The sequence below is a fragment of the Sorex araneus genome, chromosome 9 (genome assembly GCF_027595985.1).
Source record: "Sorex araneus isolate mSorAra2 chromosome 9, mSorAra2.pri, whole genome shotgun sequence".
NCBI lineage: Eukaryota > Metazoa > Chordata > Mammalia > Eulipotyphla > Soricidae > Sorex > Sorex araneus.
In genome coordinates this window covers 54,880,446-54,905,322 of record NC_073310.1, presented here as the reverse complement: position 1 = coordinate 54,905,322, position 24,877 = coordinate 54,880,446, and the positions used below count along the sequence as shown (strand labels likewise).

Below are 24,877 nucleotides of genomic sequence, written 5' to 3'. Positions count from 1 at the left end.
CACTTGCATCACTTGTATCACTTGTCATCTCGTTGATCTTTGATTTGCTCGAGTAGGTGCCAGTAACATCTCCATTCGTCCCTGTCGCGTGCTAGTGTAGCCCAATGGTATCTGCTCGCGCCAGGAACACGAAGAGCCTCAAACTGTTCGTTCAGGTTTTGACAAAGAATCTCATAGGGGGGTGGCCATGTGGTCTTTTGATGTCCCGTGGAATCCACTCGGTAACAGCTCTAGTCCAGCGGTCATCTCTAAATCTCATTACATGTCCGGCCCATCTGATTTTTGACGTCTTGGCAAACAAGACAGCATCCCTGATTCTTGATCGTCAACGGAGGTCAGAACTCCAGAGTAGGACAGTGGGGGGAATTTCTTTCTCTCGGAAATTCAGGAAGACTGGGGAAAAGAAAAGATGTTTTAACCTCTACTTCCAATACTTTGTGTTTCTGTAACAATGTGATGTGCTAGGAGGAGAGAGCACAGAGTGACTGTGAGCCCCACCATTAGACTATTTTTTTCTTTTGGGGTCACACCCAGCGATGCTCAGGGTTACTCCTGGCTCAGTACTCAGGAATTACTCCTGGCAGTGCTTGGGGGACCACACGGGGTGCCGGGAATTGAACCCAGGTCGACCACGTACAAAGCAAACAAACTTCCCATTGTGCTATCGCTCCAGTCCCACCCTATTAGACTATTGATGCAGTTCCTACATAGCTACAATGCAGTCCTCAGATCAGGTATACTTTCACATCACCTTGAGTCATGAGAAATGGTTAATACCATTTCTGTCTAGATTTGATCACACTAGAGAATGGCCTCATGCCCTGTCATATCTGGACTCTGCACAGCTCAGTGTCAGTCAACTGACCTCTCACCTACTGCCAGCCTGCTCTTATCTTCCTGGTTAAATGCTGACATAGTACTTGATAGTCCCCTGGGGTTTTCAAAGAGTTAATGCTATTCTTCCTCAGCCCTTGGAGGAACTAAAAATGTGTCCCATTCTGCTGACATAAATTGAGGAAAACAGCTTTAGCTTGCCATTGTCTCACCTAATGGGGTAAAGCTCAAAGGTACATTAAACATGTTTGAGCAATGTCTTTATTCCAAAATATACCCACCATCCTGGTCCTGCAGTAAACCAGAGAAATTTTCTGACAAGTGTTTCATAAGCATTACCTGAGGAATTTCCCCGGCTTTCCTCAGAAAGTTCTTCACTAACTCCACTTTAACACGCTCTATGATCTGGAAAACAAATGCCTCAAGGATGACTGAAAATGCTCAGAAATAGGAAGTGGAAGGACAGAGAGTTCTAGAGGGATGCTAGGAGCACCTTGTAAGTTTCTCGCTCAGAGAAACTGGAGTCTTAACGGACCTCAGATGTACCATGGAACATGGTTCCTGTTTTGAATACTCTCTTTCTCTCTCCATTCCTCTCTCTCTCCTCTCTCTCTTTCCTCCTCTCTCTCTGTGAATTTGTGTATGAGAGAGACTTCATAACAAAGAAACAAAGGAAGATCAAATTCAGATTGGAATCCGCTGAATACAATTCGCAATGACCCACAGAATTAGTCATGACAAATGATAGAAATGAATCATTTCAGTTAACAGTTTGTCTTTTCCATCTTGTTTTTACTCGTGTTTAAGCATTTTTAAATGTCTTTTATCAACTGATAGGAGTCAAATTTATTAGGGAAGGTCACATAACATAATAAACCCTACTTTTCCGTGGTTTCTGGGACAAATTACCACAAACTTAGTGGCCTGAAACAACTGGGATTGTTTATCTTAGAGTTCTAGGGGTCCAAACTATATAATGGGTCAGAGAGGGCAACAGTCCACTGGAAAACTGTATAAGAGAATATGTTTCCCTGTCACTTCCAACTCCTAGAGGCTGACTACCTTCCTTTATCATGAGCACTTCCATCCTCTTCAAAAATAGCAGCAGAACATGTTCAAATCTCTGCCTCCATGAGCTTTTGCCTCTGACCCTCCTGTCTCTCTCTCCCCTTAACAGGCTCTGGTGATTGCATTGCATCCACCCAGAGAATCCAGGGCCCTCCACTCTCAACAACCTTCACTTATTCACATCTGCATTTTAACATATATTATATTATATATTATATATTTTGTATAGGGCTGAAGTGATAGCACAGAGGGTAGGGCGTTTGCCTTGCACGCGGCTGACCCGGGTTCGATTCCTTTGCCCCTCTCGGAGAGCTTGGCAAGCTACCGAGAGTATCCTGCCCGCACGGCAGAGCCTGGCAAGCTCCCCATGGCATATTCAATATGCCAAAAACAGTAACAAGTCTCACAATAGAGATGTTACTGGCAGATCAATGAGCAATGGAATGACAGTGACAGTGACAGTGATATTTTGTGTGTGTATATATACGTGTGTGTAATTTCTATATAAGCATACATCTTCTCACGTTTCCAGGATGAGGATGCTGTATCCAGGTTGAGGATGTTGCATCCAGTATCAGGACATAACACCAAGAGTCAAATTTTACTTTTCAACTTATTCCAGTGTTCCCTCTACCCAGATCCCCCTTTTTCCAGTAGCTAGGCAGTCAGACCTACAAACTGCCGTGTATTCCCATCAACAGCCAAGATCCAGAGACTATAAAACAAAGTTCCCAGAGACCTCTTATTGTCTAGTTCTCCCTCTCAGAGAACCTGGCAAGCTACCAAGAGTATCCTGCCTGCACAGCAGAGCCTGGCAAGCTCCTTGTGGCATATTCGATATGCCAAAAATAGTAACAATGATGGGTCTCATTCCCCTGACCCTGAAAGAGCTTCTAATGCAGCATTGTTAGGAAGGACGAGTAAAGAGTCTGCTAAAATCTCAGGGCTAGGACTATGGAGACATTACTGGCGCCCGCTCGAGCAAATCGATGAACAATGGGATGACAGTGATACAGTGATACAGAACTTCTTTCAGGGTAGAAAAGCCTTTTGATATAATCTTTTTCCCAATTTCTATTTTCCTGAAATCCATTTGGGTTCCAAACAGTTAAATGTTACTATATTTGTGTGACATCTTTTTCCTTGGGGTTCCATGCTATTTCTACAACCTGAAAAGAAGTAGAAAGTTACCCTGTGTTCTCAGGTTTATGAAGCTTAATATGATTTGAGAAAAATTCTGTTGTATCTCCTTTTAAAAGATCTTTCTCTTTTTATATTTTAAAGGTTCTCTTTAAATTTTAATTGGATCACCATGAGATAGACTGTTATAAAGTTGTTCATGGTTGGGTTTCAGTCATACAATATTCCATCACCCATCCCTTCTCCAATGTACATCTCCTCCTACCAATGTCCCTCGTTTCCCTCCCTCATTTTTTAAAAATTGAGATTCCAAGCACAATCATCTTTGGTAGCCACCAATCTCTTTATCTATGAGTTCAGTTTGAGTTTTTTTTCTTTTTAGTTTTAACATGCAAGTGAAAGATCATATCATATTTGTCTTTCTCAAATATGGCTTGCTTCACTTAGCCTAATAGCCCACAAGATCTATCCGTGGTTGTCACCAATATCAAGACTCCCTTCTTTTAATATTCCATTTTATATGTTTACTTCATTTTCTTTAACCATTTTCCTGATGGACACTTGGACTGCTTCCATATCTTGGCCATTATGAATAATGCTGCAATAAATATGGGCAAGCCGACACTTCATTTCCTTTAGATAAATACCCCAAAGTGGAATTGCTGGGTGAATAAAAATGGCAGATCTATTTTTAACTTTATGAGAAACATCCATCCTCTCCTATAGTGGTTGCACTAATGTTCAACCTAATCTAAAGAGCATAAAGATTCCCTTTTTCAAACTTGCCAGCACTTACAATCTATCTTCTTGAAAATAGCCATTTTAATTGAGTTATCAAGGTGATAACTCAGTGTGGTTTTAATTCTCGTTTCCCTGATTAGAGATGCTGAGCACCTCATCATGTACCTATTGGTCATTTGAATGCCTTTTAAAAAAATTGTTGCTCAGATCCTTTGCCCATATTTTAATTAGACAATTAATTTTTCTGGTATTGAGTTGTAAGGAAACCTTCTCTTCTTGATGTTGCAAAACTTGGAGTTTTCTTCATTTCTAATGGAAAGATTTAGCCATACAATAACCATTTCACCCTTTCTCCTCTTTCTGCTGCCTCTATGGACACACTTTATTTTGGAAAAACATTTGAAGTTGAGTCATAGAATGCATGTGTGCCTTGCATCTATGAGCTAATGGGTTCAATCCCTGACACTCTTCTCCCTGACACCCCCAATTTCATGAAAAAATAAATTTGAACAATAAGCCTTTTCTAAAATATGAATAAATTTAAACTACCAATCTTATTAATTGGTCTAATTTATGAGGTGACATATTTTTCTAGCATATAGTATATTAGTTTTTTTAATTGCTGTTTGATTATCTCCAAACACTTACAATATACATAATCTCTTCGTTATCATGAAATGGTAAAGCAGGAAAGACGAAGTTAAATTTATTTACTCTTTGCACTTCCTGCTATATCTCTGCTTTCTTTCCTGCACTTATTTTAGGGTGTTATTCTCCTCCACATTATTGTCTCTTCCACCCAAAGTTGTCAAAACCTACTGCCAGGAAAGAACTCAAAAGCCAAATAAATGGTTGTCAGACCCAAGTATTGTCTCTCACGCAGGTGTTTCCATTGCTATAAGAGACAAAGAAGGGCTCGGAATGATAGTACAGCAGGTAGGACACCTGCCTTGTATGTGGCTAACCTAGGTTAGGTTCCCTAACACCCTAAATAGTCCCCTAAGCTCACCAGGAATGATACCTGAGTACAGAGCCAGGAGTATGCCCAAGCATAGCTGGATGAGAATGAAAGAGAGAGAGAGAGAGAGAGAGAGAGAGAGAGAGAGAGAAAGTGGTAAAACACAAAGCCAGTGGGGAAAACTGAAAAGCTTTCTGGTTTGGTATTTTTTGTTTGTTTTTGTTTTTGTTTTTTGGCTTTTGGGTCACATCTGGAGATGCTCAGAGGTTAATCCTAACTCTGAACTCAGGAATTCCAAACACTGCTTCTGCACTGAGAGGCTAGTAGTGAACAGTGCTGACCCAGGAGCTTACAAGGAGCAAACATGATACTGGAGAGAGTGGGAGGAGAGATCGCCCTCCTCAAGAACCTTGAGATTGCAATCCACATCAGGAAGGGGATACATCCCCTTATTCTGAATGCCAAAGAGTGACTGGAGACTTTTAGCTTTCTTTCAAAGCTTTTGACTTGACTGGAAAAGGTGACCAGCTCACCCACCTCCCAGGACCTGACCTCAGAGTAGCTACTTCATTGCTTCCTTGTCTGTATCATGGGAATTCTGATGCTGAGCTCACAGAGTTGTTGTGGAAATGAAGCATGATAATATGGGTCAAGGGCAGAGCACAGCATCTAGCCTTCAGCAAGCATTCCTAAGAGTGCAAGAATCACAGCTAATGTTGCTGTTCCAACTGGCCAGGTTCTGGTGCCCCATGTGGGAAAGAGCTGACTCCATAGGAGAGGCAAAGTGGAGGCAGAATCCATAGGAGAGGCAAAATGGAGGGGGTGTATCTGGTGACAAACTATGTCCTTAACATAAAAAGAGATGCAGATGGGAAGCTTCTAGAATACCAGATCAATACTCAAGTACTCAGAGTCCAGGGACAGCTTAGTTTACCTCTCATTACTTGCATGAATGAGACATGTACCTGTATTCTCCATGGAGTCTGTCTTTATTTTAAGTCAACAAAGTAAATTGACATTGACTTTGTCTGAAAATTTCAAAATTCTGCTCAAGGTGACTTGGGACAAGGGAAGAGGGTATGGCATGAGGTCGGAACTTTGGGAATAAAAGCCACAGTTTTGGGAGCTATGGAGAGGATGAAGACTGGGCTAGCCAGAAGAATTTACCAGTGATAAGTGTGTGTCTCACCACAACTCTGCTGAGAGAGAAATTCATCATTGCAGTTGAGCAAGCTATGACTCAGAATGAGGAAGTCACTTGCCTAAATAGAGCTGATGTCAAACCCAGCTCATTTAGTCTCAAATGACCTTTTGATAATTATGTACTTCTTATTGTATTCTATATAGGAGCCTCAAATCCTGGAAATAATTGCTTTTCATTGAATAGGCACTCTTTCTGAAGACACACTCAGTGTTTATATGATGTTTGTCTCTGAAGAACATACTTAGATCCATTTCCATGTCAGTTTACTTCTGTTCATGTCATTGCTTTAAAAAGAAATAACACAGAGTAAGGGAGCAGGAAGCAGATTTTCAATGGGGTGACTTTAAATTTCAGAAATGAGTGTGAATAATAAAGTAGCAGCCTCCAGAAAGGTCTTGTGCGCATGTCCAGACCACCTCAAAATCACATGGCATCCCTACGAGCTGGTTGGATGAACCCTCCCTCAAAATCTAAAGATCATGGAAGTATGAAGTGGTCTCACAGGACACATGATTCTTTGCAAAAATAAGGATGCTTTAGACAGCAGCATGTCATTTAAGTCATTTAATGAGTTTATGCAAAACAAAGTCTGCCAAATTCTCTAAGGTAGATGAAATTCTCACTTCTCCAGTTCTAAAGGTGAAAGATGTGTGGAAGGGTGTGGAGAAGGGTAACAAGGGAAAGACTGGTGGTACTGATATTGCCAAGGCAGGGGAAAGGGTTTAAAGGCATGAGGAGTGAGCAAAGAGGCAAATTCCAATTTGTTCACAGGTTGAGCTTGAAGATCTGTATGCTGGTGACCTCTGGTATATCATTACTCCATATACTTCTGCTCAACTTTTCTCTGCATACACTCTACATCTCTGGAAAAGTGCTGACACAAAAGAATCAAGCCCAAGAATTTTTGCTAAAACTCAAAAGAGAAGAGAGCCTTTCATAAAGATTCAGATGAGTTACGGGCTCAGCCCTCCAAACTCGTTTGTCCATCTTTTCTCTGTTGGTTAGAAGTTAGTGAACAGCTGCTTCCTGCTAGGAAAGATCTCATCTTAGACCTTCTGATCTGAGTAAGATCTCCATACTTGCTTTTAGAATGGGTCCAGGATTGGAGGTATTAGAGTCTATTTATCCTACCTGGATTGTCAGGCTCCAGTCACCAAAGCCATACCTCAGTACCGGGATCTGAGGCTGGAGATTTGTAGCAATAAATAGTGTACCCTTCCCTAAAACTAGCTCTGAGCTTGTGGTCAAGTTCAATTACATTTGTGAACTCTAACCTACAATAAGACTGTTTTCATACATCCTATATTCTACAGATAATAAATAATAAGTATTTAATGTAACATGGTGCAAGAGAGTGGGGTGGCAGTAAACTATCTTACAGGATGGTCATGAAAGTTATCTATAGGATGATACATAGCAATGACCTCCATCCAGTGAGATACAAAGCCCTATGTATATTTGAGGGAATGATGATTTTTCTGAAAAATGGGACATCAAGTATAAAGGCCCAGAGACCCTTGGAAGGACAAGTTGAGTAAACCTCAAAAATGGGTCCAGGAGTGTCACTATTCCCATCTACAAAGGGCAAGAGTGGGAGGTTGGAGATAAGGGGGAGAGAGAAACAGAGATAAAGACAGAGATACTGGGGGTTCTCTTAATCTTTGTGTTCTCTGGTCCACACTGGGGCTCACCTAAAGTCCTATGAACAACATAGGAGTTGAACCTGAGGATCAGTAAAATACCTAACTGACTAATAAAGACTTGAAATAATGCATTAATTATTTATAAATATAATTTATTTATAATTAATGTATAAATATAATTATTAAACTGCTTATAGAAATTATTTTTATAGGGGAGTATTGGGCCACACCTGGAGATGCTCAGGGCTTATTCATGGCTCTATGCTCAATAATCACTCCTGGTGGTGCTCAAGATTCATATGGGGTGCTGGGGATTTATTTAACTTAGGTCAACCTCATGTCAGAGAAGTACCCTCTCTGCTGTACTATCTCCCTGGTCCTTGCATATAGAAATTCTAACAGAGAAAAAATTTAAAAAGCAATTTTAAAAATTATAAAAAAAGAGATTCTAACATGTCAAAATGCTGAAGTGGTTTGTTTCAAAGCTTTCAACTATAGGGGCTGAAGAGTGGGTAGGGTGCTTGCCTAGCATGCTGCCAACCCAGGTTTGATCTACAGCATCCCAGATGGCCCCAGAGCACAGCCAGGAATAATTCCTGAGTGCAGACCCACAAGTAACCCTTGAGCATCTCCGTTTTGGCCCCCCAAAAACTAACCAAACTAAAACAAAACAATTGCTTTTTATCATTCCCCTTGTTTTCTCATTTTGCCTAAAGAGAGAAAGGATTTATGAAAGAATACTCAATTCTTAATTCTTACTCTTAATCTCATTCACCTTAAATCCCAAAAGCCTACTACATTTTTAAATTTTTAAATTATTTTATAAGTACAAATCTCATACTTATTTTCTTTTTTTTTTTTTTTTTTTTTTTTTTTTTTGCTTTTTGGGTCACACCCAGCGATGCTCAGGGGTTACTCCTGGCTTTGCACTCAGGAATTACTCCTGGCGGTGCTTGGGGGACCATATGGGATGCCGGGGATCGAACCTGGGTCGGCCGCGTGCAAGGCAAACGCCCTACCCGCTGTGCTATCGCTCCGGCCCCATCTCATACTTATTTTCACATATTTTAAATGTCATTTAAATACTTTAAATGTCAACTGAATCATGTAGCCTGTATCTAGATTATGATATTAAAAATAGAGAAATTAATGTTCTATCGCCTTTGAATGTTTAATTTAAATTTGCATCTATTACTCTTGAATCAAAGTATGATTTAGTCCTAAGTAAGCACTAGATTCTATCAGAGGCCTATTGTTCTTTTTTCCAAATTCTGGGTGGGGGAAGTGTGAGAGGTGTTCACGAACTCATTCTCCAACTTTTCAATTGATGAGACAGTGATTATCACAAGAACACTTATTTTGAGGACTTATCTGAATGCTTAGAACTTCCATTTTGTTCATGACTTTGTCTTTTGAAGCCACCTGAGTCCATCCTTCTTCCTCCATTGCCACTTTGGCAGAGTCCTTCAGATGTGAAGGCCACACATCACTCATTCCCTCACTTCTGGGCAAGGTATCCTTTAAGTTCTCTCTAGAACCCTGGCCCTCAGACTTCTCAGCACCCCAGAGGATGCAGTTTAGATGTTGTTGTGCTCTGATTCATCATGTGCTTCCATTAAACCTGGTGCCATAGATTAAAAATGATTCTTAGCGTGCTGTCTCACCAACACAGGGATGTGCCATTTAAGCCCTCCTCACTCTTTCTTCTTCATTAGGCAATATTTTTTTTTTTGTCTCTCCAGTCTTGTCCTCTTCATGGGTTCCTTGCTATTTGCAGATAATATTGAGCTATTTCTCTATTCCCTTTCCTGAAAATATAAACAGACTCCATTCGGAACACAATTTTCTCCGTCATGCCTCATATCACCTTTGTTCCCTTGTCTAAAAGCTTTCTATACGGGCATGTATCTTTCCTTAAGTGTGTGGCATTTGGTACAGCCATCAATTATTCTAGGTAATTGCTCCTCATTTGAGGAGCTCTTTTCTTTCTCATTAAAGAACAGACAAAACTACTTCCTCTCATTGACCAGGTGCACCAAATCCCTTACTTATCCCCAATTTGCCATTTGGCAATTTAATGCTTAAGAGCTCATTCACCGAAAAGCCTAATTTGAGTAGTTTGTGCATGCTCAGTGGGGCAGCTGCCTCATCCATTCTGTGCCCTCCTGGCAGTAAGATGCTTCGCACTGTATCCCCCAACCTCCTGTTTTTCAGAGTCGCCCAGGAATCTGCTAAGTGAGCATGAACAATATTTTTAAATTGAGGGAGTTTAAAAAAAAAAAACAATGAAACTTTCTCTCCCAACTCCCAGGAATCGCCCTAAAGACTGCTACTTTTCTTTCCTGTCTGAAGTTGCCAAATGGGGCTAATGGCCATTTGCCATCACTTTTTAGCCACAATGATCTTTTTGAATGCAAAAACATTCAAAAGAAATTCAATAGAAATTCAGTACCTTGGTTATTGGTTTACTTTATTTTCTGGCTTATCAAACACACCCCCAGAAAATGTGTATGACCACTTCCTACAGTGCATATTTGAAAATTCAGGTGAATCTAAACGGCACATTTAGAAGAACCCTCTGCAACCAGAACTTAAAAATTCCATCTGGATGGCGGGGGGGAGAAGGGGGGAAATACTGGGGACATTGGTGGTGGAAAGTGCACTGGTGAAGGAATGGAAGTTCCATCATTGTACAGCTGAATCTCAAACATGAAAGCTTTGTAACTCTATCTCACACTGATACAGTAAAATAAACAAGTAATGTGGGGTTCATGCCCAATTCAATCAGCTTAATCAATGTCTGAACAAATAGCAGTACTTCAACATTTTTTTTTAAAAAAATTAGCCAGCAGCCCTTTGGTGATGTAAATTGAGGAAGCAGCCCTTCCTTTGGACAGTTTAATGATGTGTAGTTAATAGTGAGAGGCTGCTGGGCAGATGCAGTACAGCTGGCTTAGCTTAGTTAGCCTTTCTTAGTTCTCCAAATTGCACTGTGATTACAGCCATTGAGATTCAGAACCCTACTGGAATCAGCAACCTACAGCAAAAAGATTGGGTGGCTGCTTGTCAATGTGGCCTTTCTGCTTACACTGTTTTGCTTGAACCAGTAGCCTTCAGAAGCCTGCCCCAGACTGGACAGTGGAGTAGAATCCAGGAACTGTACAATACCGCCTCAATGTGGAGAGAGTTACTGTGTTCTACGCCTCTCAACTAAGTACAATTGGTTTAAATTAGTATTCCGGGACGCAGGCCTCTTACAATTTCCAGGGATTGTTTTTTTCACTCAATAGCCCAAGTAAATTTTTTGAAAAGAATTAAAAAATGAGCCAAGAATCTTCCCCCAGAGAAGATGTACAAATGGCCAATAAGTACTGGAAAAGGTGATCAACAGCATTAATAATTAGGGGAATACAAAGCAAAGCCATAATGAGGTACCACTCCACACCCTGTACAATGATTATTGTCCCAAATCAGGAAATAATAATGGCAATGATGTGGAAAAATGGGAACCGTTGTGTACTGATGATGGAAAGGCAAAATGGTACAGCTGATATGGAAAAGAATGGCAGTGCTGACAAGTAGGACTGCTGTATGATCCAGCAATTCCACTTAAACCAAAAAGAATTCAAAGCAAAGCATAATATCTTTTTCAAATATTTAAACATGTTTTGAAGATACTTAAACAGGCTTGTTCATAGAACCATTATCTACAATGGCCAAAAGGTAGTCATAACTCAAGTGTTACAACTTGAATTAATAACTTGAGTTACAACTGAAATAAATGAAAACAGAAAATATGGTCTATACATACAGTGACTGCAATTCATAAATTTAACATGAAATAAATCAGAGACCAGTTGCAACATGTATTTCAAGGACATTGTGTTAAGAGAAATATGTGAGCCAACAAAAGTGGCAATTTCTGTGTGATCCCACAAACATGAGACATACGTAAGATTCACAGAAATGGATAGTAGGACAGTGGTCACCAGAGGCTGGTGGGAAGGGAAGAAGGGGACACTGTTATTTAATGGTATAGAGTTTTACAAGATCACAATAATTTCCTAGATGGCTGGTGGTGATGGTTGTGCAACAATGTAAATATTCTTTTGCTTTTGCTTTGTTGTGTTTTTATTTGGGCGACAATATCCAGTATTTCTCAGTTGCTACTTCTGGCAGTGTTTAGAGCACCATGTGGTGCCAGGATCAAACTTCATCCCATATGCAAACAATGCACTCCAAATCCTTTGAGCGATCTAACACACAATGAAAGGCACTGAATTGTACACTTGAAAATGGTTAAGATGATAAATTGGTGGGGGCCAGAACAGTAGTACAGCAAGTAGGGCTTTCCCTTGCACATGGCCGACCTGGGTGCAATCTCCGGCAATGGTCTCCCAAGCACTGCCAGGAGTAATTTCTGCGTGCAAAGTCAGAAATAACACCTGAGCACATCGCCGAGTGTGACCCAAAATGCAAAATAAAATAAAGTTAATTAAGTTTTTATGTGTATTTCTCCACAATCAAAAAATTTTTGTGCTCAAAGTGTAGGGGTTAAGGAGCTTGACACTTGCCGTGCATACAGCTGATCTTGGTGCAATCCTCGGCACTTCGTGTGATCCCCTGAGCATCAGGAGAAGTGGCCCTGAAACACGAAGCCTGGAGTAGGCTCTGAGCATAGCTGGATGTGCTGCGCCCTGTCTCAGCACCAAAAAAAAAAAATCAAAACAACAACAACAACAAAAACACAAAGTTCAAGTGGAGAATGGGATCTTCTTTTATCAATCCAGGGTTTAGAGGACAGATCAGAAATATGGTAGTGCCCCTTCTAAATATAGAATGTACACCCTGTCAGAGGTACACTCCAACACCTCAAGGGCACAGAGGTGTCAGTGGATGTCTGAAACACTACACAGAATTGAATCCTAGATAAACTCACCCCAACTTACTTATGATTCGTTTTAATTTATAAATTAGGCACAGTAATTGATTATCAACAACAGTGAATAATAAAATATACTTATTATAACAATATGCTGTAATAAAAATTATGGGAATATGGTATGTCTCTCTCCTGGTATTTGTATGTTTACTGTTCCTTAAAAACTGTTGGGCTTTGATTGACCACAAGTAATGAAACCGAAGAAAGTAAAGCCACTAATAAATGGGTCCACTGTAGAATGAGGGAAGGAAAAAACAGCAGAGAGAATGGATCCTGACTTTCTCTGTAACTGCATGTAAAGTTTTTTGTGTTGTTTTACAGAGCCACTTCTCTCTCAAGAAGGGAGCTGCAGCCTTGGGGATTGGAACCGACAGCGTGATCCTGATTAAATGTGATGAGAGGTGAGCATGAATCTGCAACCTTGCTACTCGCTAGTTTGCAAGCTCCACACACAGACCTCTGAGTCTGTGAACAGGTGGAGATTTCATGGATGGGACAGTGAGCTTCCAGCCAGCCCAGACACCGCCTTTTGTTGGTCCTTTCTCACATGGGTTCTTGCCCGGAGTCCTGGGATGTTGTTCCTCAATGCCACAGAGATGTTCTCCAGCCCTGACTGAATCAGAACCATTGTTTAATCCTTCAGAATATTCTGCCCTAGGGAGGTGCAGAAGCACCTTCATCACTTGAGCACTTTGCGACAGAAAGCATTGGAGCTCTGGCTTATGAGGGTGTCAATAGTCTGGACACTAGTTTAGTCTAGTGAATTGTGTGAACTAGGTTGCTTCTGAAGTAGTGTATTGCTTCTGAAAAATTCACTCATTAGCAAGAATAAGCAAGAGTTCACTCAAAGGCTAATTCCTGCCTTTTTAATGAGTTATTATCTATTTTTGCCAAATAGTGATTTTTTCCAATTCTACCATTCTTTCTGCTTCTACTAATGCCTATCATTCTACTATTAGAAAGAGTTCTCCCTTCTCTCCATTTTTTCTCTCTCCTTGTTTTCTCCCATTTTGTATTAATATACTTATATACTTTTAGAATTCACTCTCTCTGGCACTCTCTCACTGGCTAATCCCCCTTTCATTTATCCATGTCGTTTTTTTCTTCTATCATGATTTCCTTTAAAATTTAGTCACTAGTAAATTGCTGAAAACTCTTATAGAAAATAAATCTGTCCAAGATACATGATATCTGCTTTGCAAAGTCCTATGAGAGTCATTGTCTTTTCTAACTTCCCTGTAACCTAAATTTCTGTTAGCTATCTTGATTAAAAGTTTAATAAAATAATTTCTATTACATGGTACACATTTTAATTTTTCTTCTCAACATATCACTTAGCTATAAAACTTATCTAGGTTTTATTTCCCTGTGCTTGGTAAATAACACACTTTTTCAAACAATTGTTTTAAACATCGAAAGCATAAATAATTAGGAATCATTATACTCTTTGTTGAGTCAGCTGAATTGCAGCCAGTGTATGAAGGGGTCTAGGGATGCTAGTGAACTCTTTCAGGTGCTACGGGAGCTGTTGAGTGCCCTGTAATAGGGTAAACTTCACTGAGACCCTAAATCAATTATGATGGAGCAGGACTAGAGTAAACTTTCCCAGTGTCATCTTTCCTATGGGTTTAAGATAATAGTGGCAGAAAACTCTGCATTATGCTCTATATCAGGGCTTGTAAAGTAATAATAACTGACACTGATATGTGTTATGGGCTGAGCACAGTTCCACACATTATGCACAATTCATCTTATTTGATCAGTTAACAGAGACACAAGTATATTCCTTTGTCTTTACCCGGTACTGACATAGTTACAAACTTTTATCTACACAGCCATCCTAAATGGTGTTCAGACTTCTCCTTCTTCCATTTAGCTCCTAACCCTGGAAGCCGTGCCACACTTCCAAGCTCATAGACTTACTCAGTGCAGAATCAAGGCTTGGGCTGAGAACTGGTCTCGTTCACCAGTTCAACCTTGTGCCTACTTCATACTATCAGAAAAGCAGAATTTTCTTTTTTTTAATAGATAATATTCTCTGTATTTATACATATTTCTCTGTATTTATACATATAAGTGTATGCGATACCATATTTTATTTATCCTGGAGATATAGTTTATTTCCTAACAGATTAGGAATATTGTGAATTGTTTTTGCGACCAATGTGGGAATGCATATATCTCCTCAAGTTACTGACTTCATTTCCTTTGGCTATATGCTAATGAGAGTTCTCATAGAGACTGTATAGTAGTTATATTTCTAATTTTTTGAGAAATCTTCCTATCGTTTTCCATAGTGATTGTACCATTTTACATCCTAGTCAACAATGCATAAGATTTTCTTTTTGTCATACCAATCCTTGATATTTCTTGTTTTTTTAATAATAGCCATCATAGCAAGTATGCAATGATATCTCATTATGGTTTTGATTTGCATTTTCCTGACACTACTGATTAGCTTTTCATATACTTATTAGTGATTTGTATGTCTTCTTAAGGAAAAATGGGTCCAGAATCTTTGCCCAAGAGATTACTTGGGTTCTGGTATTAAGTAGTAGCAGTTTCTAATCTATTCAGAGTTTAACCATGATCAGTTATAAAGTTTACAAATTGTCTTCCCAGTCCCTTTGCATTTTGTTCATTGTTTATTTTGCTGTGCAGAATAAACCTCACTTGACTTCTAGATTTATGTAATCTCAAATGTTGGCTTTTGATTTTGTAATAACAAATAATTGCCAAGATCAATGTTAAAGTGATTTTACCCTGTGATTTCTTCTAGGGGGTTTATGGTTTAGATCTTATGTTTATGTCTTGGATCTCTTTTGAGTTAATTTTACTGTTTTGGTATAAGATAAGGATCCAATCTGCTGTTTCTTATGATGATAACCAGTTTCCCCAACCTCAGTTATTAAAGCAACTATTCTTTCCTCGTTGTGTACTTGTGGCCCAAGATTAGTTGGCTGTGTGTGCAGGCTCTCATTTATGGTTTGTTAGTTTTTTGATTTTTGGTCTATACCCAGCAGTGCTCAGGGCATACTCCTAACTCTATTCTCCGGGATCACTCCTAGCAGCTTGGGAGATCATATAGGATGCAGGGAATCCAATCCCCATCAGCCACCATGCAAGGAAAATGCCCTACCCACTGTTCTATTATTCTATCCCATGTGCATTTCTGGGATCTCTTTGGTTCCATTAGTCTGTTTTTGTGCCAATATGTGCCATGCAGTTTTTATTACTGTGATTTTAATAATATAAAATGGATCCCCACAAGATGGGATCTATTCACCACTGTCTGTCTTTCTCAAGACTTTTTTATTATTAATTTGGCGTGTGTTTGTGTGTGTGTGTGTGTTCCCTCTACATACATTTTTTTGTCTTTTTAAATAAGGACCAACTCCACTGGTCCTTGGCAGTCTTGAGACCCTCCCAGAATATTCAACCTCCTAGTGTGTTTTTGACAGTGCTTGTCACAAGGGTCAGGAGTTGGGGGCCATAGCAATAGCACAGCAGGTAGGGTGTTTGCCTTGCACGTGGCTGACCCGGGTTCGATCCCCAGCATCCCATATGGTCCCCCAGCACTGCCAGGAGTAATTCCTGGAGTGAAGAGCCAGGAGTAACCCCTGAGCATCACTGGGTGTGACCAAAAAAGAAAAAAAAAGGTCAGGGTTTATCTGGGATGCACCCGGTGATGCTTGGGGGGCTTATGAAGTGATGGGTATTAAATTCAGGGTTTGGCACAGGTGTCTTACCACTTGGGCTCTCTCTCCAACTGAATTTTATAATCAATTTTTGCTATTTCTATGAAAAACGACATGGAAATTTTGACCAGCTGAACCTGAGACCTATTAACATTTATTTGTGCCTTCTTTCATCAGTATCTTTAATCTCCTCCTAAAGTTTTTTCCTAGGGTATTCTTATGTTATTATAAATGGAATTGATTTTCATATGTTGATCTTAAACCTTGCAGGTTTACTTAATTCATTTACTATTAATTCTAACTCTTTTTTTTTTTTGGTTAGATTTCGAAGTTTCTATTTACAAGATCATGCCATCTACAAATAGAGTTTACCTTCTTTTTATTTGATTTCTTTTTCTTGTTCATTTGCTTTGGCTGGAACTTTACCAAGTAGAAGTGGTTAAGAATGGGAATTATTGATTTATTCCTCATCTTAGAGGAAAAATTTTTAGCTTTTCATCTTTGAAGATGATGTTAGTTGTAGGCTTGTTACATATGGCCTTTACTGTCATAAGGTATGTTTTCCCTTAAGTCTTCTTGTATTCCAGAGAAAATTCCCATTTGATGTGTATAATCCTTATGATGTATTATTGACTTGGCTTTGCCGTTACAGCCTATGCTCATCAGAGACTTAGCCTGTATGTTTTTTCTTGCATTATCTTTATCTGACTTTGGGATAAGGCCAAAATTTTTCTCATAAAATGAATTTGTAAGATATCTTTCCTATTCAAAATATTGGAAACATTTGAGATGAATTAACATCAACATTAATTCTTATATGTTTCGTGAATAATCAACTCTGAAGTCATAGAGTTGTGACTTTTACTTTGTTGAAGACAGTTGATCGCTGCTTTGATTTCTTATGGTTTACTAAGATTTTGGTGAGAATCTTTGCATCTCTGCTCATCAGGAATATTAGTCTAATTTCCTTTGTGTGTGCTGTTTCTGTCTGCTTTTAGTATCAGGATAATCTTGGATTCATAGAATGCACTGCTGTAGCACTGTCATGTACTGTCATCCCGTTGTTCATCAGTTTGCTCGAGCAGGCACCAGTAACGTCTCCACTGTGAGACTTGTTACTGGTTTTGCATATCAAATATGCCATGGTAGCTTGCCAGGCTCTGCCATGTGGGTAGAACACTCTCACTAGCTTGCTGAGCTCTCTGAGAGAGATGGAGGAATCGAACCTGGGTCAGTTATGTGCAAGGCAAATGCCCTACCCGCTGTGCTATTGTTCCAGTCCAGATTCATAGAAATATGTTTGAGAATTTTTTCCTCCTTTCCAGTTTGAGACATATTGGCAAAATTCTTCTTTAAGCATTTAATAGAATTTACTAGTCATTGGGTCCTGGGCCTTTGTTTTGTAAGAGGTTTATAATTACTGATTACATCTCCTCAATAGTAATCAATCGATTCAACTGTTTTATTTCTTCATTAATCAATCTTAAGATGGTGTATGTTTCTATGAATGTGTGTACTTTTTTTAGGTCATCGCTCTATCCTTGAGAATATTCTGGAAGCTTGTTACATATGTTGTAGGCTTGTTACATATGGAAGCACTTTAAAAAGCGATGATGATTTATGGGTAGAAAGCTCTGGAAATATTTACTCAATCCATGTGATCTAATTTGTAATTTAAAACCATTGTCTCCTTGTTTGCTTCCTGTCTGCATTATTTGTTTATTACTGTATATTGAGTTCAAAACTCTCTAATATTATTTTTCAGTCAGTGTTTCTCTGTAGGTCTGTTAATATTTGCTCTAGATATCTCAGTGCTGCTATGTTGGGTACAAATATGATAAGAATTATTATGGTATTGATCTCTTTATCATTATATAATGGCCATGTTTCTTCTTGCCATCTTTTTTGGATGAAAGGGTTGTTTTGTTTGTTTGTTTTTAGTCTGACATAAGAAGAGAAGATTTTTGCACTTCAAAATTTTTCATTGGAGTATCAGTTTCCATTTCTTTGCCTTGTCTATGTTTCTTATTATAGCTTTAATGAATCTCGTGCTCAGCATATAGTTAGGTTTTGTCTTTTAAACTGTATGTGGCCATTCTGTGATTTTTTATTAGCAGGGTTTTCTTTCCAGTCCATTTGCATTTAGGATGATTATTGATACGTGAGGGTTTGCTACTATCATCTTGTCTTTAATGTTCTGGTTCTATTTCCTTATTCAGGTTTCTTTGGTACTCTTCTTAAAATTTTTATTGCCGGTTGAGGAGATTGTACTGGAGTTAAGGCACTTGCCTTGCATGAAGCTGACCCAGGTTTGATTTCTGGCACCACATATGGTGCCATGAGCACCACCAAGGGTGACCCTTTAGTACAGAGCCAAGAGTAAACCCTGAGCACTGCAGGGGGTGTTAGCTAGTTCAGAAAAAGAACTCAGGTTTTCATTGTCCTCTCTATGAGTTTTAATATTAAATGTTCTAGCACTGTCATAGCACTGTCATCCCGCTGTTCATCAGTTTGCTCGAGTGGGCACCAGTAACGTCTCCATTATGAGACTTGTTGTTACTGTTTTTGGCATATTGAATATGCCACAGGTAGCTTGCCAGACTAAGCCATGCGGGCAAGATATTCTCGGTAGCTTGCCGGACTCTCCAAGAGGGAGGGAGGAATCAAACCCAGGTTGTCTGTGTGCAAGGCAAACACCCTACTCGCTGTGCTATTGCTCCAGCCCCAATAAGGTTTTATTTGAAAAAAAAATTTTCATCACTCATGCCTGGACTCCCAATTGCAACTGCCCATCACTTGGCATTTTGTGGTGTCTGTATGCAAACCCCTGTTTTCTGGGGTAATGTTTTTAATTAATCAATCAGTTAATTTCTATTTGGCGGCCAAACCCAGTGGTGCTCAGGGCTTCCTGCTGGCTCTGTGCTCAGGATTCACTCCTGGTGGGACTCATATGTGGCGCTGGGGATAGAACCCAGGTCAGCCACCTGTAATACAAGTGCCCTACCCACTGTCCTATCTCCTTGGCCCCATATAAATTTGTAAAGGCTATTGTTGATCTGGAATCTCAAGGCAAACAGTTTATCAAAGTCAGCAGCCTGGTTCTACAATTCTCACTGGAATGACAGTCCTGGCTTAACCCTAACAGCTCCCAAGGAACCCACCTTAAAGCTTAACTGTGAGCCTAAGGCAGGATTGTAAACATTAGAGGTGCATGGGGTTTTTTGCTATCAAAATACTTCCAGGCCAGACTTAGAGAGGATGCATCAGCTGCCCTGCAGAGGCTCCTGCACCAAGAGGCTTGTTTGGAAAAGCCAGTGCTAACCAGACAGCTCCTAATCCTCAGAAACCTGATGTCACCCCCTGGCACACAGATAGGCAGGAGATGATCAGGGCCACATCTGATGTCCCTTCTGCTCACTTCTGCCCTGCAACCAGGAGGCCTCAAATCCCAAGATCATGGGACGACTGTGGGCTAATATGTAACTCTGTTCTTTAAACACCTATAGGCTGAAATGTGTGTTTGTAGAACAATATTTGTCAGTGTGTGGGCCGAGGGCTGTTCTGGATTGCTTATTAGGAAGGTCGATCTCTAGATGTGCTTGCCTATTTACTCTGCTTAGTAAATACATCTGGTTAGGCCCTTTTCTGGGTCTAAAATAAAAATTGTTCTGATTGCAAATAAGGTTTTTGGCACAGAATTCGTGCATAGAAATGATTTGCAGGATAAATTAATCCCTGGGCCCTTTAACTCATCTATTGAATCAGAACCTCTAATGGTAGGTTCCGGAACCTGCATGTGAAAACACATAGAGGTGATTTTTATGCACCCTGACTTCCTTTTGTTCGTTTTTGGGCTATGCCCAGGGGTTACTCCTGGCTATACACTCAGGAAATACTCCTAGAAGTGCTTGAGGGACCATATAGGATGCTGGGGATTGTATACAGGTTGACCACTGGGCAAGGTAAGTGCCTTGCCCGCAGTACTATCTCTCCAGCCCTTATGCACCCCAAAATTTTAAGAATCATTGTTCTCGAGTAATGTAGCCAAGAGATTGTGGCGATAGCACAGCAGGTAGGGCATTTGCCTTGAATATGGCTGACCCGGGTTCGATTCCTCTGTCTCTCTCAGAGAGCCCAGCAAACTACCAAGAGTATCCCGCCCACACGGCAGAGCCTGGCAAGATACCCATGGCATATTAGATATGCCAAAAACAGTAACAATAGATCTCACAATGGAGATGTTACTGGTGTCCTCTTGAGCAAATGGATGAACAACAGGACAACAGTGCTACAGTGCTACAGTAATGTAGCCAATTCTGAGAAAAATGGAAAGATGACAAATTTGGGGGCCTTCATCCAGCTGCATGTTAGATGCTGGATGAAGGGAACATACTAATACATGCTAATACATGAACAAGCCTTAGGTTATATGTTCGCCTTCTTGTCACAGGCCTCCAGAAAATAGGTATGTGCCACCTGTAGTGTACAAAGCTCTGGGCCCCTAAGAGGGCAAAGTGATCTGGGCATGGAAAATAAAGCCCTTGGCAGAGAAAAGCTGCACTGTTGTTGTGTGAGAAGTGAACACTTGGGCTAGATTATTAGGTGAACTTTTCCCTACTGCCTACCCAACACTCACTGACAGGGAAATACAATTATTTTGCTTTCTCGACTACATCAGAAACTTAAAGCAAGGGACTGGAAAGATACATCTGGTTAGGCCCTTGCCTTACACCTGCCCCTCTTCTGACTCTATTTTAGGCACGGCACTGGCACCTGAGCACTTCCAGGAGTGATCCTTAAGTGCAGAGCCAGGCGTAAGTCCTGAGCACTGCCAGGTGTGGCCTCAGAGCACAACCCACCCCCACCCCAGCCTTTCTCACTTTGTTCCAGAGGTGATCTTAGTTATCCCCAGACTTTCACCAGCATTTGGACTTGAGCAGTCACTTCCCTCTCTTAGATTGTTTCCTTACTTGAAAACAGAAATAATTAAATGCAAAATCAAATAGAAGTTGCTGCCAAGCCCAATGCCCCTTCATCTAAGACTTCCGATGACACCTCATTTTCTCTGCTTAATGTAACATTCATTAGGATGTGGTTTCAAGAGTAAATAACAGTCCTCATGTCCACCCAAAACTCTTCAAGGCAGAGGAGTTTGACTTGTAGTAGATGAGGCAAATGGGAATTTTGAGGTAATTCCTAAGAATTTTTTCAGTCTCTGTGTTCACCTACAAAATAATTGTGACAATTTTAATGAAATTAAAACTGTATTACTGTTTCACTGTTGTCCCATTGTTCATCAATTTGCTCCAATGGGTGCCAGTAACATCTCCATTCATCCCTGTCACATTCAGAGTCACAGGGAATGAGGTCAATTATTGTTACTCTTTTTAGCATATCGAATACCCCATGGGTAGCTTGCCAGTCTCTCCCATGTGAGATTCTACATCTCTCCCTTCTGGGGCTTTGTTTTATAGTCTCTGGATCTTGGCTGTTGATGAGATTACATGGCGCCGGTGGGGAGCAGTTTGGGAGTGTGACTGCCAAGCTACTGGAAAACTGGGGATCTGGGTGGAGGAGGCCCAGTCCTGATCTGAGCAGGCTTGGTGATCTCAGCCAAGGGTCCAGCATACCCGGGTTCCTCTGCTGGTTCCTTCATAGGTGAGGCTTGTCTCAGTGTGTGGAGAGTGGCCTTGAGCATGGCTGTGGCTGGGTTCTGGAGGTTTTAAACTGCCCAAGCTCTGCTTGGGGCGGGGAGGGAGACTCAACCTGCCTCCCTCCAAGGGGACCCTGGTGAAGATGGCCTGGTGCAGGGGCAGGAGATTCTGCATCACTCTCTTCCAGGAGCCAAATAAAAACTAATGTACAAAATAAAGATATTTTCCAATTTTTCCCTGAAAGTTGCGTATCTTATTTAGAACATGAGACTGTTCACTGCTGGATGGGGGTCAAAGGTGCCAATCCCATTTGCTTTAGACATAAGTGAATGACAAAATAAGTGAATATAAGTATAGTCAAGCCCAGTTTTGAAGGATGCCTCCAAACCAAGTAGTGAAGTGGTAGGAAGAGGGATGCTCTTCAAAGCACCTTTCTCTGACCTACTGTACCTCTCTGCTCTATTAGCCTCTCCTGGAGAATCTCATCTCACAAAGGAGAACTCCTCTGAGTCATTGAATGCCTTTGCTCCATTTCACCACTGTCTAATCACCGCTGATGTGTCCATTACCATTGCCCAAGTGATTGCATTTTAACAGCCTTTCTTTGGAAAACCTCAATCAATGAAGATTTCCAGGTCTAATGTCTACTTCATAGTCCAACTATTTTGTAACTCCTTTTTTATTAGCCTGCAATCAAGACTGCAGAAACAAAATTACTCACTCTATAATGCCCCAATTATGTTGATAAAATGGTAAAAAGATATTAGAAAAGTAATTTATCATAACATTTTAATGCTGAAGAGACAGCACTAGACAATAAAATGAGCTAATCCAGTTCATTTTACTCATTATCTAAAATCACGGAGAGAGTTACACATAGACTGTGGAACTAGTGACAAATATCAAATCCCCATTTATTACTCACTGAAGGCTAATAGTAACCCCACCCATTCATTGTGACAACCTGAATTTAACTCCCTCTATACCTTCTCTTGAATTACCTTTTAAATCTCTGTATCAATGACCCTTGGATAAAAGTTGGGCAAATTTAGCAGACTCAAGAGATCTATTTTGGTTAAAAGAATATGTCACTCCATCCAGAACCACATAACTGCAGTCTTGCATCAATGAATGACATTCTGAGAGATGCATCTTCAGGTCATTTTATTACCATGGGAGTGTCTTATAGTGGAATCACACACATGTAGATGGAGTAAACTAGTACACCTATGTATATGGTAGAGACAAAGAATACCACCTTTGTGTAGGTCTGGCCCATCATTGTCTGAATTGTCAATAGAACTATCCTCTGGTTTTTGTCTGCCCCCTCCTCCAAATCATCAGAACAGAACATCACCATGTGTAATCCTCTCAATTTTAAAGGCTAATATCCACTTCCCGTGGAACACTTCCCATGTGCCAAGCCCTGTGAGCATGTAGCAATCCTTGTAACTCCATAAGCAATATTAGCACTATGTTCTGAGCATAATTGGCATAGAGAAATTAAGTCAGTCAACAGAGATCACTTGCCTAGTCACATCTAGCATCTTGTAGAAATCAACTCTCCTTTAAATATTAGGAGGGTAGAGTCTTTTGTTTGCTTCTTTTGGATTGTTCTGTTTTGTGGATTTTTTTCCCCATTTGAGGGGTCACACACAATGGTGCTCTGTGGTCACTCCTGGCAGTGCTCAGGAGATCATGCCATCAAGAAATAGAATTTAGGCCTCCTGCTTGCAAAGTATTCACTCCAGCCCATTGAAGTATCTCTCTAGCCCATTTAGGTGTTTTTTTGTTTTGGGTTTTTTTTTTTTTTTTTTTTTTTTTGTATAAGCAAAATCCTGTCCTTGTTTTAGGAATGAAAATTTTCAGGGAAAAAAAGTCTTTTTCTCCAATGCCTGTCTACCTAACTGTTTAATATCTGAGTTCTTTTGTTCTAGACCCTCTTTAGGCTTTTAGCATTCAGCTTAATAGTTTTGATTTAATAGTTTTATTCAAATGTTTCTGAATGGATTCGCTTTCTTTTAGGCATTTGTCTATATGGGAAATTGTGGAACAGTTAAATAGTAGATTTGGAAGCACTTGTTTCCCTGAAATTCTCTAACATTGCTGAGCTTTTACTCCAAAACAGGCTCCTTTCTGACTAAATTAGGTCATTAGAATCACAAAGTAAACTGTGTGTGAGGGTCACAAGTGTGGCTCTTCTCCATAGGCGATCTGGAATCTCCTACATGCGCCAGAAGCTACAGCCATGCATTATGCAGGGAATTAATGCACTTCTTTCTGCAAGTAGCCCAGGAGTTGTTTTAACTGATGATTGATATTAGCAGCTTATCATCACAATATCATGTCACAATATCATGTAGCCACTTGTAAAGACAAATAAATTATTCAAAGCAAACCTATAATATATGTACTTCTCCTTTCAGGGGAAAAATGATTCCATCTGATCTTGAAAGACGGATCCTTGAGGTCAAACAAAAAGTAAGTTTTTGTAAGAAGCTTCATTCAGTCCATTCCAAGCTGAAAACACACATTTCTATTTCCATCTAGTAAAGAACACACTTTGCTTTTATTTTTCAAAGAGGACTCAAATCTCCTACTGTAATGATAATGTGGAATTTTGTACCTGGTTATTACTTATTTCTCTTTGCTTCTGAGAAGTCCAAGTTGCTGAATAAATAATGTGCATGATGATATTGTAGCACTGTAGCACTGTCATCCCATTGTTCATCGATTTGCCTGAGCTGGCACCAGTAACGTCTCCATTGTGAGACTTCTTGTTACTGTTTTTGGCATATCGAAAACGCCATGGGTAGCTTCAAAATCATTTGTCTTCCTAAGTGGCGAAGATTGACATGAAACAGATACATATTTGAAAGGTCATTTTTACCAGTTGAAAATAGAATGCTAAGGTGGCATGTGATTTATTTTTACAGTTATGGACTTACTCTTTCCACTTGGACACATACTATTAAAATTGCTTCTCCAAGCATGC

At 40.1% G+C, this 24,877-nt stretch overlaps 1 protein-coding gene across 2 annotated transcripts in view; it reads left to right on the top strand.

The window, feature by feature from the left end:
• The window catches only part of GAD2 (glutamate decarboxylase 2), a 71,454-nt gene that overhangs the window by 13,058 nt on the left and 33,519 nt on the right, over positions 1-24,877 (top strand). For both annotated transcript variants that reach the window (XM_004605361.2, XM_055146805.1), the window contains exons 8-9: positions 12,852-12,931; positions 24,309-24,363. In XM_004605361.2, coding sequence (XP_004605418.1) covers positions 12,852-12,931; positions 24,309-24,363 — 135 coding nt within the window. The remainder of the gene's footprint in view (positions 1-12,851; positions 12,932-24,308; positions 24,364-24,877) is intronic.